This window comes from Mytilus californianus, unplaced genomic scaffold (assembly GCF_021869535.1).
Source record: "Mytilus californianus isolate M0D057914Y unplaced genomic scaffold, xbMytCali1.0.p SCAF_22, whole genome shotgun sequence".
NCBI lineage: Eukaryota > Metazoa > Mollusca > Bivalvia > Mytilida > Mytilidae > Mytilus > Mytilus californianus.
The window spans coordinates 6016694-6030901 of record NW_026262671.1 but is presented as its reverse complement, the minus strand read 5'-3'; the positions used below and the strand labels follow the sequence as shown (position 1 = coordinate 6030901).

The 14208-nt window shown below is 32.1% G+C and overlaps 1 protein-coding gene across 1 annotated transcript in view; it reads right to left on the bottom strand.

The window, feature by feature from the left end:
• Positions 1-11726: 11726 nt before the first annotated feature.
• Positions 11727-14208, bottom strand: part of LOC127732186 (NPC intracellular cholesterol transporter 1-like) — a 64062-nt gene continuing 61580 nt past the window's right edge. Inside the window, exon 22 of the mRNA XM_052241252.1 lies at positions 11727-14026. Coding sequence (XP_052097212.1) covers positions 13779-14026 — 248 coding nt within the window. The 3' untranslated portion in view covers positions 11727-13778. The remainder of the gene's footprint in view (positions 14027-14208) is intronic.

Genomic DNA, 14208 nt, shown 5'->3' with positions numbered 1-14208 from the left:
TCTTGTATATTATTCTTTAGCTGTGTATATTTTGACCATATTAAGTTATTGGGCAATTCAGAATGGTCAGTTTTGGTAAAATTTTAGCATCATCCTTTCTCCATCCATTGTTCATCTTTTATGAATTGCATTGATATTCAGGTTTTGCAACAAATGATGAATACTGTTCTGTGAACTGTTTATATTGCAAAAAAGGAAAAGTTTTTCAACTTAACTAGTACTAGAAGCCATTTATAAGGCATGGGTAGCTGAGTGTGATTTCAATTCTCTTCAACTTCGTACTTATTTGGCGTTTTTAACTAATCCTAGTATCTATAATGAGATTATTTCCTTTATATAAGCTTAAAAAAACTACTGCTTTAAATCAAATTTGATGGTATGGATAAGTTTGCTTCAAACATTGGTAGGAGACTACTTTCATTACTTTTTTTAGTGTCTAACTACAAAGAAGACTTACAATATATCAGAAGTGACAGTACACAAAGATTGAATAAGATTAAAATCATTCTTGTTACTGAATTTTCACAGTGAATGATGCATGGTGATTGTTGGTGGTTCACTCTACAAAATGTCTCCATAGGTAATACATGATAGGGTTGCAGATTATAGCAGTATCACCTCCAGCTATCAGCAATCATCCTTATTCACTGTAAATCAATCAACACTGCCTGTCATCAACAAATCAGAATAAAAAAAGAAAAAATTGAAAACAACAGAAAACACTAAGGAAAATATTTCCTCCAACTGGAAGACATGTTTTAATAGTGATAGACCACATTCAAAATTTGTTATTTATCATTCCTAGGAGGATAGGCAGTGCCAGTTATAATAATATATTTAGTAGTAGATGTGTTAGATAGATCTTACAGAGGTAGAATTTGCCATGGCATTGTCAGTTTGTTTTTTACAACTTATGAGTTTGAATATCCATTTGGTATATTTCGTCTCTGTTATGTGATGCTAGAACCGACAGGAAACATACAAATATACACTAGCTAGTCATTCAAACCTTAATTCTTGGGACCAACTATTCGAGACATACAACAGTTTCGGATAATATGCATCAAACAAGTCTTCACGTTCATAATCATATGGGGAAAATACTGACATATATCAGGACAGATATACAATGTAGTTGGAATAATATTTCCATGTTCTCTTGCTCCTTTCTACACCAAGTCGGTTCTATATTGGAGGTTATTTGACAAATGAAAATAAAAAAAATTACGGAATTTTGTTTTTGTTTTAATTTTTGTTTGTCCATTATTATGTATTTTTGATATTTTAGCACCCCATTATTCTCTCTATCTTATTTTTAATGTCAATTTTTCTGTATTTTCAATTTTTTCCCCATTATTTTTTATTCTGTAAACCCCACCCAGACCATCATGTAAACAGAGCAAAGATCAAATTGTTTGAGGGAGTTGAAACAATAATTAGAGCAATTGCACAATTTTATGGACTGGAAATTTTCACAGATAATTCATCTTAACTTATCCTAGATAAAACAGAAACTAAATCAAGGAACTGGGCTAAATTAATTTTTATTTTAACAACACAATTGATGAATTCCAGTAAAGATCAAGTTCAAATTTGACTATTTTCACTCTTGCTGGTCAAAATCAATGGTCCTTGATACGTTGAAAAATGACACTTTATGTCCCGGACAAGCACACACAGAATGTGTCAAGTCAAACAAGCCTGAAAGCGACATATATTAGAATACATCAATTTCATTCGTACTAGCTGCCCTCTTAAGTTTAACTATGGTATCCTTCAAAATACAGAAAATTTAATAGCTCTTTTCTTGTTCTCTTTTTTTTTTTGTCCTTTCTTCTGTATTTTCGCCTATCTTGCTCTTTTCTATAAACCCCATCTAGCGTCCAGACCACCTTAATAATGTTGAGTTGTAGCGAGTAAGCAATTTGTACATCCACCGTCCAGCCACTTCCTCTTTGCCGATAGTTTGAAATTTTACAGCACTCATGGTCATTTTTTAGAAATTAATTTCACATGTTTTTAGGTAGATTCCCCATAACTTTTTTTTATTTTTGATAAAAACAAGACTGAAATTAATTGTTTGTGTTTCTTTTTAATAGATGAAGCCGCATAATTTCACAACACTACACCAAATATTGTATTTTTCTCAAAAATCCCAACTTTCTGTACAAGGAAAATTTATGTCAAACTTTTCTTGGCTGTACAGTAAGGAATAATTCTGTTTTTGTCTGCAGCTTGATTATGTGAACAAGGAAAATTTTCTACACATTTTTTTGTTCTGTCTTCAATGAAAGAGAATGATCAGTTATGCTTCAGTATACAATTTTTGTTACCGCAATCGATTGTGGTATTGGTTTTGTTCCTAAATGAAACAAATTACTGACAAATTAACAATTTGATTCTATTTACCTGAAAGAAGTAGTGGAATTAATAATCAATGTATGGTTGATTTAAATGTAATACTATTGAAAATTTAGAGAGCACTAATGTTAATACTCAGAAGTGAACTGTTTTGATGACAAGGAATAAAGGCATTTAAGCAGTCTTTGATAAAATTACAATATGTTTACATAAAAGGTGTTATAAGGATATCAATCATTTCAAAGACAGGAATGTCAAACATGACCATGACATGCTTGCCGTTAGCAATACATAATTCTTTAATAACAATTCTCAGAATTTCCCTTCAAAGATTTATTTAAGAAATTAAGTACTAGTATATACCAGTTTCCTTACACCAAACGCAAGTTCTCAAAAAAACTTATACATATCTATGATTCTAGACTTGTTTATTCTTGAGTATCGTTTGAAACATTGTACTCATTTTGTGATGTTGATCAGCAACATTTTGAATGAATGTGCCTTATTTATTTGTATTTAATGATTAATTGGTACCGTCTCATCTTTCCATTTTTTTCTTGGTGTTGCCTTTTGAGGGCATATGCAACATTTTCTTTTTAGACCATCGTGATTTAAAAAAAAAAACATTTTATTACTTTTCTCTAAATATTTGGGCCATTTTTGTGATCTTTCTTTGTTAACACTTGTATAAAGAAACCCTGAAAATCCACCAAAGAACGATAATGGGGCAATGGGATCAATTACTGGTTAAAGCACACTGAGCCCCTGAGATCACCCCGGTCGTTGGTGAGGTTCGTGTTGCTAAGTCTATAGTTTTCTTTGTTGAGTTTTGTATACTGTTTGTCTTTTGGTCGTTTATTGGTTTTGCCATGGCATCGTTATTTTGTTTTCGACTTATGAGTTTGAAAAGAGAGACGAAAGATACCAAATGAACTTTCAAACTCATAAGTCGAAAATAAACTGACAACGCTATGGCAAATAAAGAAAAAGGCCAAAGACAAACAGCAGTACTCACACCATAGAAAACTAAAGACTAGGCAACACGAACCCCAACAAAAACCGGGGACATCCCTTTGGTATCTTTCGCCTCTCTTTTATTAAGGTGGTTTTGGAGTCTGCTTGTCATCTTGGGTCGTACTAGCAGTCTAGCAGAATACAATCGTTCTTGCCTTTTTTAAATGAAGTTGGCAAATTTTGAGACAAGAATGCAATTATTTGTAAGATCTTTCATTTCAATGAAAAACGGAAATTGTTGACACACAGATTTGTCTCGACTTTTATAGTATAATGCAAATGTTGAAACTATAATAGCAATGCTTTTGTTGGTAAACCATGCAAAACATCAAAAATCAAAGAACCATGAACTGAGGTGCTGGGCCAAATAATATTCGTGGAAATCAGAAATGTCAATTCTCATAGCAGCTACCTCATCAAATCATCTTTTTTGTAATAGATTGGTGAAAAACAATACTAAAATTGGTAAATGCGTACACTAAAGGAAATACTAATTCTGCAAACAATCTAGCACCAATTTTAGCTTTTGGTATACATACTACCAAGGGACAGAAAAAAACTGTGGTAGGAGCCAAAGGACCAGGACGTACATTTCCACGAACAGGAAGTGTTATAATAGTGCTGGACCAGAACGGAATAATTTAAAATTTCATAATTAACAAGGGGAAACCTTATTTACTTTTTTCGGAGGGTATCCAGTACCAATAAAGGTAATATTTGTGTAGTAGGTGTGTTATGTAGATCTTACAGAGGTAGACTTGTGGTGCTAGGAAAGACAAGAAATATTATACGAATATACGCTGGTCATCCAAACGTAAGTTTTGGGGACGAACTTTTCACACCTTGAAGCATACTAAATGTAAAGGTCATATTTGTGAAGAAGATGTGTTAAAACGATCCTACAGAGGTAGAATTGTGGTGCAAGAACAGACACGAAATATTACACAAATAAACACTGGTCATCCTAACATTAATTCTGGGGACGAACTTTTCACAACCCGAGACATACTAACAACAAATTTAGATATTATAATTGTTACTGATGATCCAAATGAAATTCTTCACATATTTAATACTACAGGAGAAATACTGACATCTATCAGGAGAGATAAAATTAGGAATAAGAGGTAAAAACGCTATTGCTCTTAATATACAGGTAGTTTCTATATTGGAAGATTTGCGACAAATGGAAGTTCAGCTTAACTTTATGAAGTGAATGATTTTTTAAGAGATAGACAAACAAGTGACATTAATGTTGGTTAATCAGAAGGCGCATTTTCAACTGTCGCGTAAACAGAACAGCTAACACTGTCTTAAGATCAAATGGCTCGAGGAAGTTTAAACCTTAATTTAAGCACTATGGCATCATTTTGTGAACTGGAAATTCACAGAGACAATGCATCATAATCTAACCCCAAATATTGTACTTTGTACTAAAGCATAGTATGATCAACACGATGGTACCACGTGTGGAGCAGGGTCTGATTACATGAGATCTCCCCGGTTTTAGGTGAAGTTCGAGTTGCTCAGTCTTGAATTTTCTATGTAGTGTCTTGTAGATTTGTTGGTTTTTATCCGAGTTATGTTTTTTTTTTATTGCCCCTTTGATATTTTCTTCATTTTTTCATCTGTAAAGAAAAAACGTAATCAAGGGACTGGAATATCTTTTATTCCAATAAGATAATGGATAATCTTCTAAAAGTTAAAACAATCTATACTTGATAATAAAATAGTACGACTATTTAGTTTTACACCAGCAGTTTAAGTACGAATTATTAGCATTCTCATCGAGAACAGATCATCAGCCTACCCCATCATTACATCAATACTTTGACTAAAGTGAACATTGTTCTTGGTGAATTGACAACTATGTTGTGATCTTTATTGAATACTTTATTTCATCATCAGCAAAAAATATCATCGGAAAAATCATTAGATATGTATTTGATTTTTAATCAGCTGTTCAGCCTGAATCTAATACATATGTAATTGTTATTCTTGTTTGAAAAACTGTTCTATCTTATTCATGTTTTGTCCTCTCATGGGGCTTCTTTCCTGTCAACCCAATCCAGTCCCTTTCTCGTGCATATCTGTATTTGGCTTTCTAAACATTTGGCGATGAGCGTTCCAAATGACAGAAAAACTAACATTTCTCACCCAAAGTAGAAAGTTTTAGAACCAATTCAAATATTCAGATGAAATATCCTCCTTGTAAAGATTTTGAAATGCATATTTTAATAAAAAAAAAATTCAGCAGTGTTTCTCATAAGTGAGCTAAATTACTGACAAATTAACAAGTCAGTTAGTTCTGTTTACGCAAAAATAGTAATTGTAGGGTACTTAATTAACTATCTATGTATAATTAAAATATAATACGTTTGAAAATCTAGAATACACTAATGTTAATACTCCGAAGTGAACTGTTTTGATTATAAGGAATAAAGACATTGAGAAGTGTTGTGATATTTGAGAAAAGAAAGTTACAAGATGTTGACATAAAAGGATATCATGAATTTCAAAGAAATGAATGTCAAACATGACCAGGACATCCTTACTGCTGGCAATACTTTAATGCTTTTACAACAATTTATCGAATTTCCTTTCAAAGAGTTATATAAAAAATTAAAAACTGGTATCTTACAGTTTCCTTGCATTTTAAGCAAGTTCTACAAATGACGTGTGTGTCTATGAAACCAAATTTGTGTACTCGCCTAAATTTGAAAGAGACTAGGGAGACTAAATTTAGAGGTTTGTACAACAAAGTATGTTTTTCCAATGGTCATTACTAGTATTGTCATGAGTTTTCTGTAGAGATTGGGGCATTACTCATCAATTGAATCGTCTTGTGCAGTAGCTGAATGTTACAATTTTTTTTTATTTTGGTCAGAATAATTTTCATTTAATGTGCTTTGCTTAATTAGATTGTAAGTCAATGGGCACTGTCTCTCCTTTGTATATCATCTGTTTTTCTTGGTGTTTCCTTTTAGGAAAATATGTCCAATATACCAAACTTTCTTTTTAAAAGTTTGAACATATGAATTCTAAATTTTATGAAACTGTTTGTTCCAAATAATTATGTGGAAACATACCACATTTTTTTGTGAATTTGTTTTTATCAAACGGCTTCATATATTGACCCTGAAAATCCACCATTGAAAGAAGATTGGTTTATTGGTTAAATTACTGGCTAAATGACATCTATAAAAAAAGGTATTGACAAAAATATTCAACTAAAGGCCCTTAAGAGCCTGCATGTGTCGCTCACCTAGGTCTATGTGTATATTCAACAAAAGACACTCCAACATTGTAGACGAGAATAAAATTCATGACAAAAATCTCTTTTTTGTTCATCTTGTATTGCTGATCGTTTTGTCTGTTTATGTTCTCTCTATCTTCTTTAGTTTTTGCTCAAAACATATAAGAGGGTAAACAAATCCTGATTTATGGGCAATCACTCTATAAAGAGTGACAGTCTTCTAACTATATCGACATAATTTTACTTGTTATACTTTGTAGATCTTGCCTTGCTGATCATTTCTGCTATTTAAAGTTTCTATTTATCTACTATGTTTTTATCATATAAGGCAAAACGCAAACAAAATGGTAAAAATCGTCATTAAAGGGCAATAACTCCAATAAGGAGTCGTTAGACGATTTCCTCCATGATGTTTAATTGGAGATATTGTCTTGCTGATCATTTTTGCTTATTTAAGTTTCTATCTATCTATTATATTTTAAGATATAAAGCAAAAACACAAAAAATAGGTAAACATCGTCATTCAAAGGCAATAACTCATATAAGGAGTCGTTGGAGCATTTCCAATATATTGCCTTAATTGTAGATCTCGTCTTGCTGATAATTTTTGCAGTTTAAAGTATCTTTGTATCTATTAAAGTTTTCAAGATAATAGCCAAAATTAAAAAATATGGTAAAATTTGTCATTTAAGGGCAATTACTCCCATAAGAAGTCCCCTGACAGTTATGACATAAATGGACAATTGGTAGAGCTCAACATTTTGAACAGTTCTGTCCCTGTCAGATTTATAACGGTTTTCAAAATAATAGACAAAACTTGCATGTTCTATTTTTAGCCATGTCAGCCATCTTGGTTGGCAGGCGGGGTCATCGGACACATTTTTTTTTAACTAGATACCCCAATGATGATTGTGGCCAAGTTTGGTTAAATAAAATTTGGTCCAGTAGTTTCAGAGGAGAAGATTTTGGTAAAAGTTAACGACGACGGCGGACGAAGACGACGAACGACTGACGCCAAGTGATGAGAAAAGCTTACTTTGCGGCGCTTTGTGCCAGGTGAGCAAAAAAAAGGGGGAAGTCCATAAAATCTGCCAAAATTAAACGATAGGCTATATCAACCAACAGAATAAATGGAAAACAACTGTCATATTCTTGACTTTGTACATGCCTTTTCCGTAGAAAATAGTGGTTTAAACCTGGTTTTATGACTAGCTAAACCTCTCACTTGACTGTATGACAGTTGTTTAAAGTTCGGTTATATTGACAAAATTGGATGAACAACCCAAACAAACATAATTGGTGACAATAATTTGGATCCATCAGCCAAACCTTTAGTTGTTTATAAGGTATTCTGTGGTTTTGTTCATCTTTTTGTTTTTGTTGTTGGTTATTACCATGGCGTTGACAGTTTTCCTTCGACTTGCGAGATTTGAATATCACATTGGTAGCTTCCGCCTCATTTTTACACACATTGACCACAGGTACTTGTCTCTGAAAATAAACTCCTATGTACTTTAATATAACACTGTTATATTTAATTATATAGTGGTTTTTTCAGAGACAAGACTTAGTGCCTGTGACATTAACACTGACGGTGCCAATTTTTAGCAAAATGTCGTTTTTTTAAAAACTCTTGCTCATATCTAAAAATAAATGGCAAGATATCAAAAAAGACTTTTTGCTGTTTTGCACTAAATGTGAGAAGTTTAAAGGCATAATGCCAATATGCAAAATAAAATTATAAACTATAAATACTGATGACGGACAGCATATCTAAAGGATGTCGTTCTGTATATGCATATATGTATATTTTATTTAAAATACGTTTTGATTTTAAGTTTCAAGGGGCCACAGCAGTGAACATTTTTTGCTGTTTACAGTTTTCTTTATCAAAGTTTCAAAGAAAAATAGGTAAAAATTATCATTAAAGGGCAATAACTCCTATTGAGTTGACTGACCATTTCGGCCATCGTGACATATTGTAAATCTTGTCCTGTAGAATTGTTTTGCCTATTAAAGTATCTATCTATCTACATATTATAGTTTTTTGGCAAACATGCAAAAAATCGTGAAAATCGTCACTTGAGGGCAATAACCATATGACTTTTGTTTAGGAGGGATGTGAATTTTTTAAAGTTCAATGCGAACTAACTGCAACCGACATATCGTACCACCCTGTGTGCCGTTCGGGGTTCCTGAAACTTACTTTCATGTGAAATCACACTTCTTAGTCGCCAACAAGCTCAAATGCAGTTAAATACCACATCCAGTGAAAGGCTTTTTCAAATAGTATAATTTAACTTCTGAAACAAACAATGATAAATTCCAGATACATACCCTACGAAATATCAATGTTACAACACTTATGTACATTGACGGTCCTACAATCTGTAGATACCTATATTCTGGCATTGCACAAGATCATGTTTTCCTCGGACTATTAAAGATGTCTTTACTAAATCCATTGGAAGTTGGATATTTACTGATTGATAAGTCCTATAGATACATTATTTTTGTTGTTGTTGGTGACTTTGAACTAGCTTTCAGTAACTGTGAGTACTCACAGATCTGTACTTTGTGTCTTTTGTGTTTTTGTGTTGTTGGTGACTTTGAACTAGCTTTCAGTAACTGTGAGTACTCACAGATCTGTACTTTGTGTCTTTTATGTTTTTGTTAGTTGTTGGTGACTTTGAACTAGCTTTCAGTAACTGTGAGTACTCACAGATCTGTACTTTGTGTCTTTTGTGTTTTTGTTAGTTGTTGGTGACTTTGAACTAGCTTTCAGTAACTGTGAGTACTCACAGATCTGTACTTTGTGTCTTTTGTGTTTTTGTTAGTTGTTGGTGACTTTGAACTAGCTTTCAGTAACTGTGAGTACTCACAGATCTGTACTTTGTGTCTTTTGTGTTTTTGTTAGTTGTTGGTGACTTTGAACTAGCTTTCAGTAACTGTGAGTACTCACAGATCTGTACTTTGTGTCTTTTGTGTTTTTGTTAGTTGTTTTTACTTTGTATCGAGGTGATGAGTTAAGCTCTTTTCAACTGATTTTATAGTATGTTCTTATGTTGTGCTGTTACACCACTGTCGCAGGTTAAGGGAAGTTTGGCGAGTCCACAAACATGTTTAACCCTGTCAAATTCTGTCTGTGCCTGTGCCAAGTCTGTAATTCAGTGGTTGTCTTTTGTTGCTGTATATCGTATTTTTTTTCATATAGTTTTCTTTTTGACATTTGTCATTTGGGGGCCTTTTACATCTTGCTATGCAGTACAGGTTTTGCTCATTATTGAAGGAACAGTGACCTATAGTGCTAACCTTCTACATCATTTGGTCTCTGGTGGAGAGTTTTCTGACCCCACATTGGCAATCATACCACATCTTTTTATTTATATATATTTAAGAAAAATTAAATTATGAGTTTTTTATTTTACAATAAAACAAACAATACAAAATAATTGCACTTTGAATAATATAGCAACTAACAGAAATTCTTCAAAATTAGACATACATTCTTGCAAACAAGTAAAAAATAGAATATATGCCAAATCATACCTTAATTTGCCAACTCGTACTCAACAAACTCTTTAACACCTGATTTTTTCCAACCTATACCTTTATACCAACTTGTTCCAAATTTTTAGATATTATATGCATATGCATTGTATTTTCTATCATATGAATATTAAAATAGAAAAATAAAAAAAACTAGAAAACCCAGGGTCAGCTTTAGGGTCCAGTTGCACATTTTGCTTGAGGCACAGAGAAAATGCATACAAAGCAAGTCATGTTCATGGGGTGTCAATCTTCAGGAATTTCAACAACATGAATTAATTCAGGGTGTTTTCTCAATAAATATAAGTTTTTTTTTTTAAATCCAATTGCTATGTATTTTTGTGGGCATTTTGTAATTGAGGGGGCAACTATATTTATTTTACACATGAAATCATTTGGGAACAACAAATTTTAACCACATATAGATTTTAGCAAAAACTGATGTTTCTCAACATTTATAATTCTTTATTACAAAAACTAAAGTTTTACAACAATTTTGACACCAGTGATCAATTTGAAATGCATTTTATATCTATATATCAATTTTTGTCTAAATTCTTCAGAGCTTATGTTCAACATTTTTCAATATGGTGAATCATAATAAAGTTTTATTTACTTACTTACCATCCCTTAAACTAAAGGTGGTACCAAACACCTTGACTAAAATCAATTTGGCTCGTTTAATTTTCATAAAATTTTGACAAAATATTAACATTGATCCTTTGTCAAAAATATAAAAATTTCAAAAAACTTGAACCACACACTTTATCTGAAATTAATTTCATTGGATATATAGCAGTTTGACAAACACTAATTTTGATCACTAAGAAGCTTAATTTCCTTAACAATAGAAAGTGATTAAAACGTTCAGCTGATTTTTACAGAGTTATCTCCCTGTAGTGTTATGTACAACCTTAAATGTATAATTCAGATTGCTTAATATAAAATATAAAAAAATTTCACACAATTACCTCACAAAATTCATGTCAAAATCAGAGCAAATATAACTGTTTTGTACATAATGAAAAACTTTCAAACTTATTATGAAAAGATGATGATGGATGATGGATGGCTGTTTAGTATCCAGTGGTAAATAAAATACATATTCAGGACGCAAACATCACAATGTGACATGAATTTGAAAAAATCAACAAAAGATTGTAAACTAGGCCACACTGACACATGCCTAATTTGGAAATAAGATGTATATAAACACATACACATGTATCTAATTTTGACTGTCATGTATAGGAAACTGAGCACCAATGACAATTAAAACAAGACCAACACCAATACCAGGTATTATTCACTTCAATAGGAGCCAAGAAAAGTTTGCAACTTTCTTGTACAATGAAACTACCAGCAAACATGAAGTGGCTACACGGCAGATGTAAAAATTGCTTACTTGCAACAACTCAGCATTATCAAGCTGCAGACCAAATATTAATTCATTCCTTTTCATAGAATTAAAGAAAACTTTGACAAAAAGTTTTCTTAATCTTTCAGATGGACAAACAGACAGACTGAGTCAAGTGATTACTTGGCGACGCAGGTAACATTGAATGTTCTACATGAAATTTAATAAATATCACAGATAAAAGATGATGCAGATTATGCAATTATGTACAAAACAAACATGAATTTGAAGTTGAGTTACTTCCCTTGGCCACCATGTTGAAGGTGAAACTAGATGATTTTCTTATTTGACTAACTAAATAACAAGAATGTGTCCACAGATGCCCCACTTGCACTTTCATTTTCTATGTTCAGTGGACCGTGAAATTGGAGTCTAAACTCTTATTGGCATTAAAATTAGAAACATCATATCATAGGGAACATGTGTACTAAGTTTCAAGTTGTTTGGACTTCAACTTCATCAAAAACTACCTTGACCAAAAAGTTTAACCTGAAGCGGGACAGACGGACGGACGGACGAACAGATGCACAGATTGAAAAACATAATGCCCCTAGGTGTGGCATAAAAACAAGGTGTCTAATTATATAGTCATAGACTAGATGGTAGTGATGAGATAAACACTTTTTTTTTACAGATTATAATTGTCAAGAAAACAACTTTTTCTAAATTCCAGCAGCCAGATCATTCGATTTATGAAGGAATTTGTGCATGGTAACCTCCAACTTGGAAGCAAAGGGCAATAACTCTTACTATAGTTATGTCAATTGAAAATTATATTTTGGTGACATTTTTACAATAAAAAACTACAAACAATTGAGCTTCAATATACAAATATGTCTTTGTTACAGATGGTTAATCTCAGTTCACTTAAGCAATCAAATAAGCTACCTTAGAGAAAAAAGAGAAATTCTTTTAAGTATTAATCTCAGAAAAAAATAAGATACAATACTAGGGCTGAAACACTATACCAACCTAATAATTCATTGCAATTAATTATACATTTTTTCTTTAAAAAAAACAGGTAAAATATACCAAAAATTGAAAAAATAGTAATATCATGATAATTTTAAACTGGAATACATTTCTTATTTGTGCAAAAAGAAGTTACCTCCCTTTGGCAGAGAAATTTTCCATTACATTAGATCATTAGCATAACAGTCAACAACTATCACATGTAACAATTAACAACCATTCACCATTATGGTGCAAGTTTAATGAAAATTGTAAAAGATATGACTACAATATATGTTTTAACCTTATTGAGTATATACCTGTGAAACAAAAAAGTTAAGATGTGAAGGTCAACATAATTAACTGTTTCAGAATCTAATGCATTCTGGGTAATATTTTCAAAAGCATACAACAAAATATTGTGATTACTAGTTCACAAATTTCCCAATCAATTGAAGAGCAACCAATGATGTGACAGTATTTTTGTTTTTGAAAATTTTACCCAGAATGCATTAGATTCTGAAACCGTTCATTCTGTTGACATGAATTATCTATAGTCTTTTAGATTCTCAAATGGCAATTTTATTCAAGCTGATGGATTTGTATGTCATAGAAATATAAACGTATATGTCTGAGGAGATCTCAATGGTGAAATGTACAATGAATAGAAAAATTAATAAATAGAAAATGGATATTATTTACAATGCTTATGATTTACAATAAAATATCACATATGACTGGCATTTTGTTCATATAACTGGCATTTGTATGTAACTTGTAATTTTTTCCATTTCTGAATTCCTTATTATCTATTTATATATGTCATTTAAATGAAAACTTAAAATTAAATGCACCAAAAAATACTCAAAATTGTTCCGTCAAAAACTAATAAATTTCCTCAGACTACATGCAGATTCAATTAAATAGCACCTTTTAATATCCAGCATTGATAAGAGTCAAAGTATGTTCCAAATGACACAGACTTCAGGGGCGGATCCAGTATTTGAGGTTAGAGGGGTGCAAACTTAAATTTTTTTGAGATAAAATTATCGAAATATTCTTTATTAAGCTGAGGACAACCCATGCTTTGCAAATTTTAGGGGGGCGCACGCCCGCCATGCCCCTGCCTGAATCCGCCCCTGCACTTAAACTACTAGACAACTCTTATTTTTCATCATATTCTTTAATGGCCAACGGTATGGAAGCTCAGAAACAGTTTGTACATCACTATTACAATCTTGTAGAAGGAAGCATATGATTTTCAATTTCTGTTTGTTTAAATCCACCATTTTCATAAGCATTGTGTTCACTAGTGTTATTTCCTGACACAGTCCGATAGTCTGGTGGATTGTCAGACACTAAATTTTGTTGTGACGAGTGAATATTTGGCTCATCATATTCTTTGCCACTGGAGTCTATGAAATTTGACTTATTCTTTTGTTGTTCCTCATATAGTTTGGCTTTGTTCAACGGTGGACCTAGAAAATAGAAAGCCAAAAAAATGTATTGCAGCATTTTCGTTAATGGAAAAAAAATTATCATTATTTTTCATTTATTCAATTGAATATGCTTTTTGGGCATATGTTTCTAATTGCCAACTTGATATCTTTAATATTTTCATGAACCAGTTTATTTCCATGAATATATAACAACAGAATGT